This window comes from Microplitis demolitor, chromosome 2, assembly GCF_026212275.2.
Source record: "Microplitis demolitor isolate Queensland-Clemson2020A chromosome 2, iyMicDemo2.1a, whole genome shotgun sequence".
In the NCBI taxonomy this organism is placed as follows: domain Eukaryota; kingdom Metazoa; phylum Arthropoda; class Insecta; order Hymenoptera; family Braconidae; genus Microplitis; species Microplitis demolitor.
In genome coordinates, this window is record NC_068546.1 from 21914994 (window position 1) to 21935859 (window position 20866).

The 20866-nt window shown below is 29.1% G+C and overlaps 5 protein-coding genes across 9 annotated transcripts; 4 read left to right on the top strand and 1 right to left on the bottom strand.

The window, feature by feature from the left end:
* The first annotated feature begins 280 nt into the window (after positions 1-280).
* LOC103579678 (musculin) lies at positions 281-3012 on the top strand. The gene is made up of 2 exons (XM_008561152.3): positions 281-821; positions 2453-3012. The coding sequence occupies exons 1-2, from the start codon at positions 504-506 to the stop codon at positions 2642-2644; spliced, it is 510 nt and encodes a 169-aa protein (XP_008559374.1). The 5' UTR covers positions 281-503; the 3' UTR covers positions 2645-3012.
* A 3247-nt stretch (positions 3013-6259) lies between these two features.
* LOC103579679 (uncharacterized) lies at positions 6260-7369 on the top strand. Its single transcript, XM_014440997.2, has 4 exons — positions 6260-6347; positions 6418-6547; positions 6645-6736; positions 6866-7369. Exons 2-4 carry the CDS (start codon positions 6418-6420, stop codon positions 7091-7093), a joined length of 450 nt encoding a protein of 149 aa, XP_014296483.1. The 5' UTR covers positions 6260-6347; the 3' UTR covers positions 7094-7369.
* A 747-nt stretch (positions 7370-8116) lies between these two features.
* LOC103579682 (homeobox protein ceh-19) lies at positions 8117-16100 on the bottom strand. 5 transcript variants are annotated; one of them, XM_014441038.2, is made up of 9 exons: positions 16016-16100; positions 15810-15936; positions 12615-12902; positions 12348-12459; positions 11967-12127; positions 11316-11476; positions 11105-11245; positions 8860-8963; positions 8117-8626 (listed from the first exon to the last, which is right to left on the bottom strand). In XM_014441038.2, exons 6-9 carry the CDS (start codon positions 11404-11406, stop codon positions 8330-8332), a joined length of 633 nt encoding a protein of 210 aa, XP_014296524.1. In that variant the 5' UTR covers positions 11407-11476; positions 11967-12127; positions 12348-12459; positions 12615-12902; positions 15810-15936; positions 16016-16100; the 3' UTR covers positions 8117-8329. The 5 variants fall into 5 exon arrangements, with proteins under 5 accessions (XP_014296524.1, XP_053592924.1, XP_014296525.1 ...); XM_053736949.1 differs by having other exon boundaries at positions 11946-12127; XM_014441039.2 differs by lacking the exon at positions 11967-12127.
* LOC103579681 (uncharacterized) lies at positions 14553-17555 on the top strand. Its single transcript, XM_008561154.2, has 6 exons — positions 14553-14957; positions 15171-15371; positions 15730-15908; positions 15981-16360; positions 16664-16899; positions 16974-17555. Exons 1-6 carry the CDS (start codon positions 14731-14733, stop codon positions 17146-17148), a joined length of 1398 nt encoding a protein of 465 aa, XP_008559376.2. The 5' UTR covers positions 14553-14730; the 3' UTR covers positions 17149-17555.
* Positions 17556-17935: 380 nt separating this feature from the next.
* LOC103579683 (zinc finger protein 808) lies at positions 17936-20723 on the top strand. Its single transcript, XM_008561158.3, has 3 exons — positions 17936-18511; positions 18583-18708; positions 19007-20723. The coding sequence occupies exons 1-3, from the start codon at positions 18359-18361 to the stop codon at positions 20627-20629; spliced, it is 1902 nt and encodes a 633-aa protein (XP_008559380.2). The 5' UTR covers positions 17936-18358; the 3' UTR covers positions 20630-20723.
* Positions 20724-20866: the final 143 nt, after the last annotated feature.

A 20866-nucleotide genomic window follows, 5' to 3' on the forward strand; every position in this document is an offset into this window, starting at 1 on the left:
CTCACATTAACAACATAAAGATATTAAAAATAAAAGATAAAAATGAAAAATTTTTTACAATAACAAACACAAAACCGAAAATTAAAAACAAAGAGACCAGGTGTACACATATGTTTGAAAGCACATACGATTTACGATTGGCTCGAGACTTATTAACAAAACATCTTAGTTTCTGGTAGTGGAAAGATTCAATCATTAGTCCCGCCTCAAAAACCCGCCCTATGACTAATTTTCCGCCTTTTCTATTTTTTTTCCTTTTTTTTAATTTTTTTCTCATTCATCGTCATCATCATTTAGTGTTCTCATTTCTCGCAGCACTCCAGCATCCACTTAACGCCTCGAGCAATTAGTTACGCTTGTTTAGTGAATCCCATCAGTCTTGACTCAATTTCTTTTTTTTTTTTGTATTTCTCTTAAGTGCCAGTTTCTGTTATCTCTAAAAATTGAATTGATAAAATTAACGTATAAGAATAATTTAAAATTTGGAAATAATAAAAGTGATAATGCCGCGAAAAAGGAGAATGTCAACAAGTTATTTAGACGAGGAAGATTATTCTCTGGATGATAAATACAGCAAAGATGATGGTGAAGTTCGTGCTCCAAGAAATGCAGCAAATGCACGGGAAAGAGCAAGAATGAGGGTTTTGAGTAAAGCATTTTGTCGTCTTAAAACGACTTTACCTTGGGTACCAGCTGATACTAAACTCAGTAAATTAGATACACTTCGTTTGGCTGCTACTTACATCGCTCATTTACGTGCAGTTCTTCGTGAAGACAATGATAGTCATTTAGATTCAACGAAACCTTTATCTTTGACTCTGGTAAGTTTACAAAATCTTCCACAATCGTAGTTTTCAATTTTATTCTTATACTGTAAAAAAAAATGGTGTAAATCCACACTACCTCCGTGTTAAATTTAACTCCGAAAATGGTGTTAAAATAACACCGTAGCGGTGTTTAAATTTTTCCGTGTCAAAAAATAAGTAAATTTCTTTTTTCAAGTATCAGAAGTCAAATTTAATTTTAAAAACAAGAAAAAATTTGAGTGGTTCAAAAATTAATGACAAGACATATTTACTAATTGATGAAGAAATTGCATGATTATTTGTCTACAATTATATGTTAGTGCTATTGTATAAAATATGAGAAATAGATTTCTATGATTCAAATCTTTGCAAACTAAAATGGCGAAAAAAATATAATTAAATTATCAATAATTGATTTATCATTTTTAAATCAATTATGATTTTATAAAAAATATCGGTTATAATATAAATAAATATAAGATTGTTCCTGAATATTTAATTCGATGTAATCAAAAATTAATGAAATTTGTTCAGTTTAATAAAAGTGCTATTTTTTAAATAATGTTGTAAAAATTTTGGTGTAAAAATGGCTCCCGAGAATTTATACGCCCGTACAGTGTAAAACTACGGTGTAAATTATGCATCCATGTAATTTTAATACGGTGTTAATATAATTTTTTTACACCATTTCGGTTTACTGGTTATAATTTTGATTAATGATCATTAAAAATTTTTAATTACTTACTCAATAACTATATCAATTTTATCAAGATATTAAACAGTATTTTGAAAATTTGAATTTTTTTTTACCGCAAAATTATCATAAATTACACATTTACATTTGACGGTGTAAAAATTTTAAAATTTAACACAATATTTGGTGTAATTTTTACACCGTCCACTTTTTTTTACATCGATAATTATTTGTATCTCAATTAACGATAATTTCGTAATTTTAATAGAATATTATTTTTTTTTCTGTTTTGTACTCAAAATACTTACTTACACCCTTACACTTCACTAGGACTTAATTAACTCCTTGTGCACAACATTTTAACACCAGTTGGATTACACCACTAAGTAACACGACTAACCGGTGTAAGTTTATTTAACACCGCTTTAGTGCAGTGTTTACATTAAATTTAAAAAAAAAAATTTTTAGAAAATAACTACGCCAGCAGGTGGATTACATCTCAGTGAGAAATTCTTGAATAAAAGTCATGTATGTTTACTTTTTACCAGGTGGATCGAATCACTGTACATACTCGTTTCGAAGTTTTATTTCATTAACCAGTTCTGCTATTTCTTGTTATACTTTGATGTGATAAAATTCAAAAAACTTAAAATTATTTATAATTTATAATTTCCTTACCTACACTATAAAAAATTCCAATTAAATTTTACTATGGGTGTATTGTAACCCCGGAGCATAAGAAAACTGGTACAAAATTTACAAGTGTCTCATAGTAAACATATGCGCATAGATCCCAATTGTGTCGTCTGCGCATACCGTTTACTATGGGATACTTGTAAATTTTGTAGCAGTTTTCTTTTGCTCCGGGGTTACAATACACCCATAGTAAAATTTGTTGGAAATTTTTCACAGTGTAATTAAAAAATTAAATCATTAAATTTCTCTTTTTCAGTCATGGCCTTTCGCTTATCAAAATAATAATTCGTCTTCAGTTATCGTCAACACAAATTGCACAGTATCATCAACATCTGAAACGTCACATTTCAATCAATATTGTCTTCGTTCGCAACATGAATCAAATGATGGACGTTACCAGAATTTGTCTAATCGACATAATCATGAGCCACATCAAATTTACTATTAATTACATAATTACATATTAATTATCTCGTGTGTGTGTTTTTTTTTCGTTTTAATAACTAATATATTTTGAAACTTATTTATTAATCTTTTATATGAATTTCATGAAAGTTAACTAGTCGAATTATATATATATATATATATATATATATTTATTATATATAATTTAAAAATAATGTTTTTTACTATACATATTTTTATTTAATGTAATAATTGACATCCGGTTGAAAACGGAAGTACTAAAGGATCTGTTGTAGATAAAGATTGACAGAAGGATCAAAAAGACTAAGTTAAATAAACATAGAAAAGAGCCTTTCTGTAAAATTGAATGTAAAAACAATATATCATCTTCCAAAAACAAGCATAACAGTACTTAAAGGTCTCTATTTATTTTAACGTTATCTATTATATTTTATTTACCACATTTTTTTACTCATCTTTCGAATCCCTACTTACAAGATTATTGAGGTAAAAAATGATAATTTTATCAGAGTTGAGTAATTTAAATTTTTTTTAATGAAAACAATTTTTTTTTAATAGATTGAGAAAAAAAATAAAGAAAATTTTTGGGAAAAAAAATACTTGATTGAGTATTTTAGTTAATCGAAAGAGAAAGGGTCTGAGATAAAAAAAAAAAAGCATTTTTTTGTGATTTTTTTTTTCAAAGTATGTTCTTTATTAAAATTTTTAAAATTTGTGGCATTGTTAAGCAACATTTCAAGAATATTCTGCTAAATTTTCATTAAAAAATATTGAAAAATAAGCCAGTGCTAGTGGGGAGAGACGAGTTACTCTAAAAAAAAAGTCCCCATGCGAGGCAGGATAACTCGTGACTGCATCTGAAATAAAAAAACCAAAAAGATTTTTTTAGTATATAAGTTTAAATTGGATTTGAACGAAGGATTTTTCCTTTCAATACCCACTTATTTTTTAATTAAACAAAAGGAGCAATTTTTGGTAAAAATCATAATTTTTTGATTGCACCTTTACCAAAAATTCAAAAATGAATATTTTGTTTATTCCTTCGTTCAAATCCATCAAACTTATGTGCTAAAGAAATCTTTTTGGTTTTTTTATTTCAGATGAAGCAGTCATGAGTTATCCTGCCTCGCATGGAACTTTTTTTTGACTCGTCTCTCCCCACTACCACTGGCTTATTTTTCAATATTTTTTAATGAAAATTTATCAGAATATTCTTGAAACGATGCTTATTAATGCCACAAATTTTAGAAATTTTAATAAAGACAGTACTCTGAAAAAAAAATCACAAAAATATCCTTTTTTTTTCTATCTCAGACCCCTTTCCCCTTCAAAGCATTCATAGTTCCTCATAGACATTCAGATTAACACAAGCTCTGGTTTAAAATCAGTCACGATACCTTCCACTAATTAACCGTTTAATCTCCGAATAATTTTATGAAAATGCCCCATATTTAATATAAATTGAAAATTTCAAATAAAAAAATTAAGAAAATTATTTCGACTTTAGCGACGAGTGAATGACTTGAAAAATTGCGATACTAGCAGTCGTAGTTTATTAAACTAATTACTTATTACTACAACAACAAGTAGTCATGAGTTATCCTGCCTCGCATGGGGACTTTTTTTTTGCGTAACTTGTCTCTCCCCACTACCCCTGGCTTATTTTTCAATATTTTTTTTTGAAAATTTAGCAGGATCTTCTTGAAATGATGCTTAATGACGTCACAAATTTTAAGAATTTTTATAAAAAATTTTCTGTGTACAGAAGTTCGTCATCCTAAGGACTAATGCAGTGGAAAAATTTTGCGGAGTAAATACAGATTAAATCCTGAGTAAATTTCAGTTATGGTATTAATTGCGATAGAAAAAAAAATAAGTTTTTATACATCTTACATCTGTCTTGTAATAAAATTAAAAATAAAACTAAAACTTATTGTATTTCATTTCCTTGGAGTGATAAATTCTATTAAAAATAGTATTAGGTATGAGTGCCGAAGTAAATTGAGTATATTATAATCCTATTTAATACTTAATGACTTTTCGAGATTAGTTTGAGATGCGGAGAACTTCTTTCAGATGTTACTATCGAATCCTGCAACTGGATGCCCGGTGTGACCGATATGACCCCAATATATCTCGTTACAGAGACGAAAATACTCCGAGAATGGCAACGCTAGATGATACTCTGAACTTTTTCGTTTTTAGAAATATTATTGAGAATTCAATGTGTTATTGATTTTTTAGAAGGAAAAAAACTGTTTTATTTATTTTTTTTTTTTATAAATATTGAGTAAAAATTGTGATGTCTATTGTTTTTATTAGCAGCTTTTTGTGCATCAACTCCTACAGTCACCCCTTAGCTTTGAAAAATTAAAAAATTTGAAAAACGGTTGAATCTATGGACTAATCCCAAAACTTCCCCATGTTTTTGAGTTCAGAGAGAAAATTTATAGAAAATGAGAAATTGACAGCAAACAAGAAAATCTATAGGAAATCTTGAATTCACCCTGATAACCAGAGTTTCTGATTAAAAAGTTGATGTACATGAGGTGTGACCAACTTGACGTCAAGTTGTCAACAACTTTCAGCTCTGGTAACTGTTAACTACAAGTTGTTACCAACTTTTCCAGACACTTAGCATCAATTTACTGCCGCAATCTGCTGTCAACTTTCTGAGAAAGTTGCTGTTAACTTATGGAAATGTCAGTTTTTGCGGCTAATGGCAACAAGTTATAGCAGTGGATTGTCATCAACTTGTTGTCAATTTGGCTATCAGGGATTCTCTGTTTCATCGGGAATCTGTTAAAGAGAAATCTTGATATTTGGGATCTGAATTACCAGGATCTGGATCGTATATACATCAGCATAATCGGAATCTGTACAATTGACATCCGTTAGGACTCTGTATTATCAGTAATACAGATTCCCATTACACAGATTCCTGACGATACAAATCGACTTTCTAAGTTATCAGCCAAAGGTCTACAAAAACTATGGAGTATTTTCAAATTCAAATAGACGGCGCCAAAATTTAAATATTTAAAAATTTCAAATAAAAATTTCCAGCAGCTTTTCAAAAATATTTAGGGTCTTGCAGGAGATAACTCTACTGATGACTCGTAAACTAATTTAGAGAGTATAGAGTCTAGTTATCTCTTGCAAGACTAAAATAATTTAAAAAAACTGCTGAAAATTTTATTTTTGTTTTTCCGACTGCTCGACGTTTTTTACCAATGAAATACCTTCCTGATGAGTTTCATTTTTTTACCGCGAATTTCAAAAGGTTTCGTCTCCAATTACGCAAGTCTTAATTACATTTCGTACGTCAACTACGTCTCCAATACGTTCTTCCTGCTATTTATATCAATGTACGTTTCTAACATCTAGTACTTTCAATCTACGATTTAAATTTTGCCTGAAAAAATAAAGTATATTAAAAATGTGTAGTAATATTCCATATTTACAGTTTCAAGTTAATTAAAAAAATAAAAAAAAATTTTAATTAAAACCTGCATTGTCTATTTTTAAAGTTTCCTGAAAGATAAAAAACTGTTTTTTTCCTTCTCCTTGTTTTGTTCTCTCATAGACGTCATTAGAACCGCAGGCTAAAAAATTAAATAGTTTTACTATAGATAACTTCGTCATCATTTAATATCATATTATTGTTTCTGATATTAAGTAATCTAGTAAAGTAATCGTTAAACTCGATTCGCATCAAAAAAAAAGTAAGAACAATTAAATAATTTATTTATAAAATTTTTATTATAAATATATTTATTTGTTATATTTTCATAGATGCAAAACTTACATTATATTTTTTCATCACTCTTTTTCGGCTTGTTAATATACAATAACAATATTGTTTACGGATGTTTCTGTTACCCACAAAGTACAAATCAAGAATTATATTGCAGAGCTGACTTTGGTATTTTATCATTTTTATTCTTATTCGTTACATCATGATCATAAATACATATATGAAAACATTTATTAATGTCTTACCTAATGTGTAATTATTGTAGTTATAAAAATGAGGTTGGAAAATACAGTAGCAAGTCGTTATTCATTTTTTGGACCAACAAAACATTATATCAATATTACAGAAATTTTTAAGGTAAATATACAATTATTATTATTATTATTATTATTATTATTATTATTATTATTATTATTATTATTATTATTATTATTATTATTATTAATTAAAAAAGTTAATTAATGCAAAGTATAAATTTATTTGAAGGCTACTGATGGCGCTAGCAAGGCTTTGGAATCTAATATGTTATTCGATTTTGGCGGTGGTACAAGTTGTGAAGTTCCTTTAGAACGCGATGGAGATTATGTTCTCGGAGGAAAAGTACATGATGGAATGGCTAAAATACACCTTTGTTATTTATTAATTAATGATATTGATCAGATAAATAATGAATATAAAAATCTTCGTGAGAATTATGTTAAGAATTGTAAATAATTAAATAGTTAATGAACAGCATATGGAAAAAAAGAATTATATGAATTGTAAAGCGACAAGTTCCAGACTAATTTATAGTTAAAATGTAAATAATTGAAGGATAAATATTTAAATTTATTGTTTATGCGGGAAAAATTAAAATTTGAACTTTAAAAATTGTAACTAACATCAAAAATTTATGGCGCAGAGTAAATTCTTTCTAAAGTTATATAATAATTATATTTTAGTATCTTCTGTATTACTATATATACTAAAGTTGCGTTTTCAATAAAATATGTAATAAATTAAAAAGAAATATAATTAAAATCCATAAATAAGTGAAAGTTTATTTTTTTACAGTTTCATAATAATACTCATTGGATGATAAATATATATTAAAAAGGTTTGTTTATTGTTGGTTATATTTTATCACTAACATGTTTCAGAAAATAAAATGTATATACTAATGAAAAGTTAATTAATAATTTATATTTTTCTTTTGTATATTGTGATACTTAGAAAATTTCCGTTGTTTATTTCGCTGTTTTGTACGAAGCAAATACTACTGAAAACTTTTTGAGAAACTTTATAGATTATAAAGCATAAAAATGATGTTAATTTCACTTATCAGTTTCAAATAGGTGTTGCAATAATTATAAATTAAACTGTTGTTAGATTTTGATATATTAATTTAATATGAAAAGCTTATACACTTCAGTAATTATTAAATTGTACTGATATGAATTTTTCATTACAATTAATTATCATTATTTTATACAAACATTTATTAATGGAACTTATTTTATGAAAGTAAACACAAATTAAAACAATATTCAATTGCAGAATAAACAAATTTTGCTATAGTTTATACAACCGCTGGCACCACCAGCATCATCTTAACATTAATGAATATCTAGACTTCATACATTGCCAAAAATTTCCAACAAATTTTACTATGGGCGTATTGTAACACCGGACCATAAGAAAACTGCTACAAGATTTAAAAGTATCCCATAGTAAACGTATGCGCAGACGACACAATTGAGACCTATGCGCATATGTTTACTATGGGACACTTGTAAATTTTGTACCAGTTTTCTTATGGTCCGGGGTTACAATGCACCCATAATAAAATTTAATGGGAATTTTTCACAGTGTACTGATGAGTTTTTTGATAAAATATGAACATACATAAAATGCAGTTCAATGATTAAATTATTATCATTATCACTAGACAAAGACATATCTTAAATTAATCTAAACCATTTCTTCAGCAGATATAGAATGATTAACAGAAATTGACGATGGCATGATATCGTCAGATGATGGATTGAATATTAAAGGCGAAGCGTAATAAGGTAACAAAGGGTATTGTGTAGGTGTTAGATAAGCTGGTGGAAATAAACCTTGTCTTTGAGCGATTTTCAGTCGAGATGTTAGCTGTTTTTTCCATTTTGTTCGCCTATTTTGGAACCATGTTTTTATCTGAACTTCAGTTAAACTCAAAGTTTTCGATAATTCCATGCGCTTGCTTACACTCAAATATTTATCAACCTGGAAAATAAAAAAATTAAATTTTTATTTATTTTAAACTCGTGTAGCCGATTTCAGACCACTGCGATTTGACAAGATTTCAGTTTCTATGTTTCTGACGCGGCAGATGGGATAAACACGATTTCAGACTTTGGGTGAGTCAGCCGACGCTTTCGGCTCCAGTAGCTATTTCATCCCCGTCGGAAATCGCCATGTTACAGAGAAAAATTTCCATATAATCATTCAAAAATTACCTTAAATTCAGCTTCAAGTCGTTCTAGTTGTTTAGCACTATAAGCTTGCCTTGGTTTTCGGTCTATTCCAGGTTTTCTTGATCTTCTGCCATTTGGTTTCGGTGCTAAAATCACAAGACATATCATACTATTAAAAAAAATCTGTAAAACCCAAAACTTCCCGCCCAAAACTTTTGAACTTTTCAATCTCAAAAATTCTCTTTCATGCATAAATTTTAACGAGTTTGAAAAATTGTGTTTTGCTTTAGTCTACAAAAATTCAAAAAATCAAAAAGAATTTGAAAAATTAAGTTAATTAGTGCCAGTAACTATTCAAAATAGTTTAGAGAACTACTTTTCTTTTTTTGATCCGTCGTATGTTCAGATTGATATCATTTCAGAGACTTTCTGTCATTAAAACAGTTGTCAAAAAATTATTATTAATATGCATATATATGTACACAAATTTTTTTGATAATTACTTCGCTCATATTTATAAATAATTTATGAAAAAAAAGTACATATTTGACGATTATCATTTAAGTGTGAAAATACATTATTTCCGTATTTATTACTTATAATATATAGTAGTAAACATCGTGATAAAAGTTGTCATAAACGAATTGATAATATACTTTAAAATAAATGATATATAGTTATATGGAATGTACATAAGTTGATATTTAAAGATATTTTCAATGTAACAAAAAAATAACCGATCTTGAATTCAATATTTATTTAGGATTTTTAACGTCTCTTTTAACGACATTATATTATTAACATAAAAATGGCCACTCATAATACATGAATCGCTGTCCCTGTATAGTTTACTCCGATAATTAACTGACAAGTGTTCAAACAATCAGTAAACAATAAAATGTCGCGTATTTAGTCAAGACCTTAAGTGTTTTTATACAGCGTATTTTAAGAGGACATGGGTAAAACATTTATATTTTTCATAGCAAAAAAAAAATGTTTATTTTTAATACAGAACTCGTCGATAAAATCATCGGTTGATACTTTTACGAGAAAAAAAAAATATAAAAAAAATGTATTACTAGAGTATGTAAAAAGGAGTATTGATGTGTAAGATTAATCTATGACTTAGTCATAGAATTTCTCGAAAGTGATGTATTCTATGAGTAGTTCCATGAAAGACGAGAGCTAAAAGATTTACGAGTGTGCAAAAACATTTAGCACTCCTATGGAAGATGGTTAGAGCAATGACGTTGATAAATGGGATTTTAATACGATGGAGGATATTTTAGGAAGGAGTAGATACGTCAGTGGTCAATTTAATTAAAAAAAAGTCGAGATAGCGTTATAAATTTTTAAAAATTGATAAACGAACAGGTTGGCTTTAAAGGCGCGCTTTTGATTTTTTTAAAATTGTTTAAAGCGCAAAAAACTAAATTAAATTTTGGAAAAAATGTTTCACGAAAAAAAGGCTTTGAAATTTGCGATGACAAGGTACTAATCCATAAATTTAACAAACAAGTTATTATTAAATTATAAATAATATAAAATTATGAAACTATTAAATTAATTTTTAAGAGTAATAAAGCCTGAAAATCTGGCAATTCACATAAAGTTTTGCAGTAAACACGCCACAGAAATATAGAAAAGTAATTCTCTGGCAGACATTGATGCTACCTTTGCGTGCGTGTGGTCCATTAACAAGTAAATATGTTGCTTGTAATATCCAATTTCCTTTTGATTTTACCCGTAACTCCTATTTCTATTGTTCGTAAAACATAAAAATAGTCAGCAGTAACTTAAATTTACTATATAAATATATTTCAAATTTTCTAACTCCTCTACCTATAAAGGAAATTGAATTTTACTATTCCTCAGAAAATTAATTCATGAAAATCAGTACTTGGCAGTGAATATTAACTTGTTTCTAGTGAAAAGTATTTACCACTTACGAAAATTCGTATCTGCAATTCTATATTGAACGAATAATATAGAATATTCTTCAAAGTAAAAGATAGCATCACTAAACCCGCTGGTAGAAATTTTGACAGCCAACATTGACATATAATCTATTCTCAAACAAATAGCGCTATGACTATAACAAGCTCTTCTATCACATATTATATAAAATAAAAAATATTACACAAAATTCAACAAAAGCTAATCCACGAATTTCATTTAAAAACCATGCATTAGTTTCAAAATTCAATTAAGTAACAATAATAACTAATATTTAATCGTGTAAACTTTACATATCTCATTCGGTAAAAATAATAGCCAAAATGGTTACCTTGGAGCCCAAATAATTGATTAGTTTTTGTTTGGCTAAACCAGCTGCTATAAATAAGAGATGCTGATGCTAATGAGGCTGTAGAATATCCAGGGTCTCCGATTCCTTCAAACGTTAATCCACTTGGATAATTTCCACCACCTATTATTAAATATCGTTATTCAGTGTGCTTCTCAAAACATAAAAAAAAAATAAAGAATAGATCACTTACTGGGATCATAAAACAAAGTCGCAGAGTTCGTAGGTATGCCCAAAGGTACTAAATTACCTTGATCCTTACACTCTTGATCACTTTTAACCATTTTAGCATCACATTGTTCATTAATTTCTGCTTCAGACTCACTCTTTCGATCCTCTTTTCTGCCCAGTATACTGTCAATAGAAAAAACACTTGGTATAGAAGAAGAAATTAATCGCGAATTAGTTCTTTGGTCATTAATGACACTGTTATCACTAGAATCACAGTAACCCGGATGCTCTGAAGATTGATTCGACATTTCAAGATCTTCTTTCATACTTTCACCTATTTTATAAGCTATATCCTGTGAACTATAAACCACTTCACGAGGACATTTATCACAATTCATGTTTAAATTAACGCATTGAATTCAATCAGTACATATAAATTCAATTAATCTAGATCAAATTATGCATAATAAGTGACTATCAAAGTCTTACACAAAAGCAAAATCACTAAATGCTATGATTTTCATCAAATAGATGTTAATCTCGTTTGTGGTCTCATCACCAGCTAATCTATTACTAATTCCCTAATGCCTAACTGAAAATATTGTACCAATCCTCTGACAGGTAACACGTGTTCGTAGTACAGCTTACAAACCCTATATTGTTCTTTTCCCACCTCTACTTCATCACAAAAGAGGCTGGTCGAATCTTCGCCCTCGAAATCTCAGCAAACGCACACCCGCATCCCCACTTATACCTGACCATTTTTCTTCTCATACCCTAGTATCATCATTTTTTTTATTCCTCACTCAAATGTTTACAGTTTACACTGTTATTCTGTAAGAGTATTAGAGATATAGCTGTTTACTTAATAATATCAAACTCGCTTTTATTTTTTTTTTTTTTTTAGTAACATGCAATACAACATTTAATACATGCAATAATTATTTGATTGTATGTAAAATAAATTTATTGTTTTTAAGAGATATGCATATATATGACTTCGTAGGAAATTTGATAAAACGAAAGAAATTTTATAAATTATAAGAAAATTTACCTTTTTTTGGAAGAATAATCAAAAACACAAGTTTTGCAAAAACATGGACATTTTTTTTGTTGAATTTGTAGCTGCTATTATTTCAGTAAACCTGTCTGGATAGTAGTGTATCCTATAAAAAATAAATTTCCGTATGAAAAATATAAAATTTTTAACAATAATGGTTGAGGCAGAAAAATAATAATAATTGAAGTATATAAAAAAACTAAATAAATAAATAAAAGAAATACTTTCCTAATTTTATTAAAGTGTACGATTGGTTAATACCTGCGCATGCCTGTTGAAATGTAAACGCCCACGAACATAACTGGTCGTTGTCATGTACAAAAGATCGCAAAAAAAATGTGCACTATTGTATAGATGAGCTAATGGCTTTAAACATAATTTTATTTTGCAGCTTTTGCGCTAACAGATTTTTCCTCGGAGAGTTCTGCAGCTTCAATATTAAAACCCAGTCAGAGAAAAATTTTTTAAAATTGATTTTCGGATTTTTGAATTCCACAGGATTTTAGAGTGCAAAAATAAAAAATTCAGCATCCAGAATTTGTTCCTTACCTGTAAGTAAAATAATATACTATTAAATAAAACTAAGTGCTAACGGGTTAATTTTCAAAAAAATTTAAGTCCTTAGGAAGAAGAGTTCATATGCATTCAAACTTTTTTCTGCAAAAATTTTTTCATGACATGAATAAAATAATCGTTTGTTTAAGAGAACGTTTTAAGAAATTTTTGAAAAATGTTGAAATAAGAGTTTATTCCAATGCATGGAAAATCTATAAATGTAGACCGCAGTACTCCTACAAAAAAACATATATTCAGGAATACATGCCAGCAAAACAGCATACATACGACAATACTGAAGATATATACTATTCTTCTCGGCCATATATTTTAAAAATTAATTTTTTCATTGATAGTTGAAGAATTTACCTTTTAATCCCTTAACTTATTTCCAAAGTCTCATTAATTTGTTTTTGTTTTACTCGCCTAAATCAATAGAAACAACTTAATACTATGAACCAGACATTTTTATTCCAACAAAAATAATTATCTACACAATAGGTAAATATTTATCATATTTACACTCATCGAAATCATGACATTCCAATTGAGTATATAAGTGATTAATCAAGCATCAAAGAAATCGAGGGTGAGTTTATTATATATCTCACCTCACAATATTTTTCCCATTTTTCCCCCGAAAATAATGTCTAACAAAAAATAAATCAATAAAAAAAATAGATTTACAGTTTCAATGGACCCTAAACACGTCCATTAAATACCTCGCGCTTTGAACAATTTATTTAGTTTTATTTTTAGTGAATTTATGGAAAATATATAAAATAAAAAACCAGTGGAAAGTGGGCGATAAATGTTATAAGCTTTCAAGTGGAAAGCTATGAAACAGCACGAACATGCCGTGAAGGAATACAGCCCACTCGTCCGAGATATTAGACAGGTGAGCACGTTCCCAAGGGAACAAAAGGTCCTATCATCTACTCTGCTTATCCCCTACAACTCTCATACTATTACGATTTGTTATTATCTAAAACAGTCATAAGAGCTATCTAAGTGGTTTTTAATAAACTTATATTTAATCATTGGTGTCGGATTTCAAAATGTAAATTTATTAGTCAGAACCTAAAAACAGATATGGGGGATTATGTAAAATTTGTTTGCTCGTAGCTATCCTTTACTATCTACTTATATTACTTGAGATTCATTACAACCAATATTTGAGAACAAGTTATTTTTTTTATTTATTTTAAAAATCAATTCTTTTTATTTTATGTAGCAATATTATGATTAATTAAATTACATCACTATTCAGTTCAAATTATATTAAAGTGGAATTGATAGTTATTAAATTCCATCACACAATAATACTAATTTGTCTCTATAATTTATCAATAGTTTCCGAGATATTTCATTTTACATCTAAATTTAAAAAAAAAAAAAAAAAAAAAAAAAAAAAAAAAAAAAAACTTTACATCAGCTTTAGGTCAACTTTTTGTTTCGTATATTTTTCAGAATTTAAAAAAAAAATTTTTCAAAATCAGTTCATACCAAAAATGATCTTGCACCGTTTTTTGTGGGCATCGACAGGACTAAAAGTAGAAATTAAAATTATTTAATTTTAGCAAAAATTCATGAGATACTTTTTTACATGGGTGTAGAGACAGAGTGTTTAAATACAAATTCTGTACTTAAAAGACTTAATTGTCAGCATTTGTGCACCAGCGCAGTTACAGTTAACATGATTATCCAGCGTATAGAGCAATTATTATAAGCATGAGCGTGTCACCAAAGTTTTTGGAGCGTCATTTTTAACCGTACTCTTAATAAAGAAGGATGCTCAAAAAACACTAAAATTTTTTGTAAAATGTTTCTATTGATATTTATATTAATTATTGATAGTTTGGTCGCGGAGGAGTGTTATTACGACGGTGATGATTTTTGTGTCAATCAAGACGATATACTTTCAGTAGATCTGCTACCAGGAACTTTTCTACTGTCAAGTTTATACAAAAATGCAAGTGGTAAAAGCCAAGATGAAATAAAAGTCAACGGAACATATGAAGCAGCTTTAAAAGAGATGAATTATCATAGGTAATTAATTATAACTTTTATCAGGTAGTATATATATTTTTTGTGTCGTCTTGTAAAAAAATTAAATCATCAAAGACTGAGAAAGAAAAATAATAAAATACTCATTCAAATATCCTGTGATTTCACTACTCTTGGATTTCTTTAGTTTGATTTTGAGATTATTTTTTTGGTTAAAAAATTTAAAAAGTTTAAAAATTTTTTGATATGTCGTAGAAAAAGGATGAATGAATATTTATGTCATGGATTTATGGCTGAAGGAATATTTCAAAATATGAGATCGATACGGGTTAAACGACGTCAAGATTCTGTATCTTCAAACTCTATGCCAGACTTTTTAGGAGATGACAACGTCACAGTGCATGACAAGCTATTATCTGACGAGGGTAGTAGTAAATATAAAGAATGGCTTCAGAGGTAATATTTTTTTACTTTAAAAACTATACACTGTAAAAAATTAGCGGAGCGGGTGGCTGTTTATTTATTTAATTCCCTCAGAGTGCAACTAATCAACTTCTAAAAGGAATATATTTTTGAATTAAAACTCCAAATCGGAGTGAAATAAAATCCGGAGTACTCTGAAATTACTCCACTGAAAAAACAAACTCCATATTTACTCCGTACACAGAGTGATTTTTTTTTTAAATCCCGGAACTTTAAGTGACGGAAAAATTCGGATTTAAATAAAATCTGTAATCACTCCCAATTTTTTACAGCACAATTAAACTTTTTTGAAATTAATTTGAAAATTTTAAATGTATTTAAAAAATTATAGAACAACAACCCTGAATGACGTTTATCGACACTACGCTCCAAAACAGAAAATTACTAAAAAATTCGGGCAAAATTACGTACATGGAATTGAAGAGTTTGATGGTGAAGTAACAGGCTATGCTGTGCCTGCGCCAATATTTCCAGACAAGATCAGTTCACAATATGATTCTTCTGATTATGGTATTTGTTGAAACGAAATTTTCTCAATCTGAAAAAAAAAATAATGCAGTTAATATTAAATTTTATTATTAGATGACATATCATCTTCTCCAACTGGGCATACGTACAATCATCACGGTCCTCCTCAACATTATGGCCCTCCTCAACATCATGGTCCTCCACAATATCATGGTCCTCCACAACATCATAGTCCTCCGCAAAATTATGGTCCCCCGCAACACTATGGTCCTCCACAACATCACTCCTCTCATGATGATGTAGTTCCAATAATTCATGAAGAACATTATTATCACTCACCCAGTCATTATGATGAGGAGGAATATTGGCACAAACCATCTTACCATAAATCAAAAGGAGATTTATCAATAAAAGACTTTTTTGAAATAGCATTGACTGCTCTAGCATTTCTGGCCTTTGGATTATTCATTATTCAACTTCTCATGGCAATTGCGGTACTTTATTTTAACATTTAAAACATTTAATAAATAGAATTGATAATTCAGTAAGAATAAGGAGATAAAAATAGTTTTTCTCAGGATATTTTAAAAAAATTCAGCTAAAGATTTTATCGGTTTCAAATTTAAAAGAAAAAAACTTGTTTTTCATGTTAAATTAACTCTGAAAAGAATCAAACAATAAATTAAATTTCAAATTTTCGTAGCGGGAAGTAAAAAAATATTCAAATAACTGTCAGAGCAGTCTCAGAATAGTATATCCTTATGGCCTAATTAGATTAATTGGAATGTTTTGCTTAGAATTCCGGAAGCACAACAGTTGTGACTGACGATGCACCGAGATTTAAACGCAACGCGTCACCGTATAGTAGCAATGCAGAATTAAACGAACTCTCTCATCGAGTGCTTCAGTCTATCGAAGCAATTATGGTAGCAAACAATGATTCAGGTCGTTGCCTTCGATGGACTTTATGCAGAGACAATAAACATTCGATACAAACCTCAAGTGCCCAACGATTGTGGTTACCAATCTGGAGGTAAAGTTTACTCTCTACGCAGTTAATTAATTTAAACTTTTGAATCATAATAATGAAGTCATAATTACCTTTAGCTTAGGAACGAGTTGGTTATCAGGACAAATGTTGAAACAAAAAACATGGTTGGCTATGTTTGAGTCTATTAAAGCATCAGTTCTTGGATTAGGTGGTGCTGATTGTTCGATGCTTTATCCAGGATGTGATTTACTCAGTGAGAGAATTAAACGACGTCGTCGAAGAAGAAAATAAACTCTGAAGAAAACTGCCTAGCTTCACATTTTTCAGAAAATTACTTTCTTACATTTTCTGTTGACAATCATCGTAGTACAAATTGTTGATACTTGGTTTATATTTTTTTTTAAATTTTGTTTAGGTTGACCCTGACAGCCAAGTTGGCCGCAGAAATTGATATTTCCAAAGTTGATAGACACTTTCTCAGAAAATTGGCGGTAACCTGTAGCCAAAAGTTGCAAAAGCTAATTGTCGACAACTTGTCATCAATTTGGTCGCAAATTAATGAATACCATAACTTTTTGACAAGCAACTAACTCCTTTGATAGCCAAGTTGGCCGCAAAAGTTGGCATTTCCATAAGTTGACGGCAACTTTTCGAGAAACTTGTCAATAACTTTCAGCTCGTGTAACTGTTGCCGACAATTTGACTACAAGTTGTTCAGAAACTTCATGATAGTTGCGGCAATAGATTGTCGTCCAGTTTCTGCGCAACTTGTAGCCAACTTGTCAACAGTTACACAACTGAAAGTTGTCGTCAAGTTGATTGCAACTCATGTCCACCAACTTTCTGATCAGAAATTCCATTTTTCAAATATTTCTTTTCCCGGCAGTGTCTCCAGTGGTAAAAAAGATTGAAATTTGTCTAGTTGTTGATAAGTCAGGTCTTGTTTTTCTGACATATTGATTGAGAAATTCCAAAAATTGTGTTTTTATTCAAACTTAATGAAAATTAAAAAATTTTAGTTTCAAAAATTTCTCAAATAATTTTAATTGATATTTTTATTACAAGATTCGTACTTGAAGAGTGATAGCAGGAATTTCCAAACTTTTTTTTAAATTTTTATCATTTCGTTGACATTTCCTTTAACCTACAAAATAATTCTCTCCTAATTACATATTATTTTAATTTATAAATCATATTCTCTGAATCAATTGTCTTTTTATTTAATTATTGAGCCAAAGTGAAGCTTTAAAAAAAATAAAATAAATATCAAATAATTAACAACATAATTAGTTATTTTAAAAATATACTTGAACACATGGACTATAATGAAATTATTTTTGTACATCATAAAATTGTAAATAAAAGTTAATACTGAACAAATAAACCAGTAGGCAGCAAGATTATGAAATTATAAAAAATATGTATCATGTTTATATTATTAATATACTTTTCCTAATACAGTATATTTTTTTAAACAGTAATTTTATGTGAAATTAAAACAATGTTTATTGTCACAAAACAAATAGATAGTGAGAATATTAGTAAACTATGTCGGACTTGTTTAAGAGAAGATGGAAAGAAAATGATTTGTCTTTTTGTTGGCCCTGCTGAGACTTCACTGGCTGCTAAATTACGTTCTTTATCCTGCTTAGAGGTAATATTTTAATTAATAATTATTCTGTATTAGAATAATCAATCAGTCTTTGAAAATATGTATTGATTTAGGTATGGCAAGGTGATGGATTACCAGAAAAGTTATGCGATCGCTGTGTAACAAGAGCTGAATCTGCGCTTTTATTTCGGGAGCAATGTCGAGCAGCTGATAGAGCCTTAAGACAAGCAGCAGCTCGAGTAATTATTGTTTTGATATTAATTCATAATTACTTGTCAATTTAAAGACATTCTCAGACTGGACTCTCCCTCATTTTTTTAAAATTTTCAATGACGGCTAGTTTTTTAAACCAGGTTTATTTTTATCCGGATTTAAATTATGCTGGCATCTCTCGGCTAAATTCTCCTCTTTTCAATTAAGGTTTTAATTAATTAATAAAATTCTAATACTCTTATAACAGTTGAGCCATTGGAAATTTTTAATAAAAAGTGGGGAGACACTGAGAATTCCCTTAGTAATTAAAATAATTATCTACAGGTCTCAGGACTGACAAATTACACAACAGTATCAGGTTGTAAATTATACCAACAAAATCAAGGATTAACACCAATAGAGAGCTCGCAAAAGACACTAAAATGCAGTGACTGCGGTGCTGTATTCATAAATTATCAAGAGTTACAAATCCACAGTCGCATCCATGCTCCTTTTATCCAAGAGTCAACTTCTTTGTCTCACATGCACATCGTGGAATCACAGAACCCGTATTATAATCCAGATACTTCAATCTCTCCTTCGATAATCGCTAACAATCATCATGAATCGATTGTTAATTTAAGTAGGCCCAGTTCGTTGTCAACTGAACTATCACAAAAAAATGAGAGACCAGCATGTGCTCTCCATTGTTCTCTATGCAATCATACTTTCCCCAACAGGAATCAATTGATAAATCATAACTTATCACACTGTGCCAACAATGAAGACACATCATGTGATGATAGCATAGAAATCGGTGATGATTCAAATCCAATAGCAGAAAATCTCAGTTTTCAAGCAATTGATCTAGCATATCCACGACACAATCCTTCAATTGACTTCAATTATCCTGAAAATTTAAATCTTTCAGCAGCAAATCCAACGACAAATGATTTAGTAAGAGGAGGATTAGAAATCCAAAGTTCTTCCTCTAATTTATCTGATCAAATAATTCCATTTCCAAGATTTCCCGATGATTTGAACGGTGAGACTTTGAGTAATGAGAAAAATTTATCGAGCAATGACAATTTGTCAGTACAAAATAATTCAAATCACAATGAATTAGTAAATTTACCAGAGAAAAAACATAAATGCCTGACGTGTAATAAATCATTTTCCCAAAAATCGAAGTTGAAAACTCATGAGTTTTCTCATACTGGCGAGAAACCATTCAAGTGCATCAATTGTGATAAAGCCTACACTTCAAAGAGTAAATTAAATGCTCATATAAGATTACATACTGGATCTAACATTCATCAGTGCGACGTCTGTCAAAAAACTTTCGCTTATCCCTCCTATTTAATAGAGCATTTGAAAATTCATAATATCAATTCAAGTTCGCGGGTAAACATTTCAAATGAGGTAACTCAAACAAACAACAAAATTAATTTGAATTCACAAAAATTTGAATGCTCGATCTGCGGAAAAAAATTTAGCATGAAAAAAAATTTGCGGGGACATTTAAAATTACACAGCGGCAATGGTTTATTTAATTGCGAAATCTGTGATAAATTATTTAGCCAAAAGTACAATCTTAAAGTTCACATGAGAGTTCATAAGAGAATAAAAGTCCATAAATGTGAATATTGTGATAAGTCTTTCAGTGAAAAAGGTAATTATAAAGAACATTTGAGAATACATACGAAAGTTAAACCGTTCGTGTGTAAATTGTGCAATAAAGCCTTTTCGCAATCTAGTCATTTAAAAAACCACGAAGCCTCTCATGATAATCAACGGCCTTATCAGTGCAGACTGTGCGGTAAACGATTTAAACTTTCGTCGCATTTAAAGAGACATGTTAGTTTACATTCCTCAGTCAAAACTTTTAAATGTTTGCAGTGTGATCAGATGTTCACCCAGGCGTTTAGTCTCAAAAGACATTTGAAAAAACACAATGAAGCTATTTAATGATTTTTGTAATAGTTTTTATCAACGTTAATATATTATTCAAATTTTTTATAGATGTGTTTATTTATTTTAAAAATAAAACATTGAAGAAAGTAGGAATGTTTTTTTCCGCCGATAAATTTGGATCAAATTAAACTTATTTTTATTATCATGTAGATATTGAATGAGGTTTCATGAGAAAATTTTATTTCTCGCTTAAACCATCCAATAATTTCTATAGTTCATACTTATAAAATC

Bases quoted from the DNA above. Each gene is read 5' to 3' on its own strand.
- LOC103579678 (XM_008561152.3), top strand. From the start codon at position 504: ATGCCGCGAAAAAGGAGAATGTCAACAAGTTATTTAGACGAGGAAGAT. The intron at 822-2,452 runs GTAAGTTTACAA...TCTCTTTTTCAG, and splicing joins AACCTTTATCTTTGACTCTG to TCATGGCCTTTCGCTTATCA.
- LOC103579679 (XM_014440997.2), top strand. From the start codon at position 6,418: ATGCAAAACTTACATTATATTTTTTCATCACTCTTTTTCGGCTTGTTA. The intron at 6,548-6,644 runs GTATTTTATCAT...TAATTATTGTAG, and splicing joins ATATTGCAGAGCTGACTTTG to TTATAAAAATGAGGTTGGAA. The intron at 6,737-6,865 runs GTAAATATACAA...ATTTATTTGAAG, and splicing joins ATATTACAGAAATTTTTAAG to GCTACTGATGGCGCTAGCAA.
- LOC103579682 (XM_053736947.1), bottom strand. From the start codon at position 11,691: ATGAATTGTGATAAATGTCCTCGTGAAGTGGTTTATAGTTCACAGGAT. The intron at 8,964-11,104 runs GTAACCATTTTG...TTGTGATTTTAG, and splicing joins TCAATTATTTGGGCTCCAAG to CACCGAAACCAAATGGCAGA. The intron at 8,627-8,859 runs GTAATTTTTGAA...TTTATTTTCCAG, and splicing joins GACTTGAAGCTGAATTTAAG to GTTGATAAATATTTGAGTGT.
- LOC103579681 (XM_008561154.2), top strand. From the start codon at position 14,731: ATGTTTCTATTGATATTTATATTAATTATTGATAGTTTGGTCGCGGAG. The intron at 15,372-15,729 runs GTAATATTTTTT...AAAAAATTATAG, and splicing joins TATAAAGAATGGCTTCAGAG to AACAACAACCCTGAATGACG. The intron at 16,900-16,973 runs GTAAAGTTTACT...AATTACCTTTAG, and splicing joins TTGTGGTTACCAATCTGGAG to CTTAGGAACGAGTTGGTTAT.
- LOC103579683 (XM_008561158.3), top strand. From the start codon at position 18,359: ATGTTTATTGTCACAAAACAAATAGATAGTGAGAATATTAGTAAACTA. The intron at 18,512-18,582 runs GTAATATTTTAA...GTATTGATTTAG, and splicing joins GTTCTTTATCCTGCTTAGAG to GTATGGCAAGGTGATGGATT. The intron at 18,709-19,006 runs GTAATTATTGTT...AATTATCTACAG, and splicing joins TAAGACAAGCAGCAGCTCGA to GTCTCAGGACTGACAAATTA.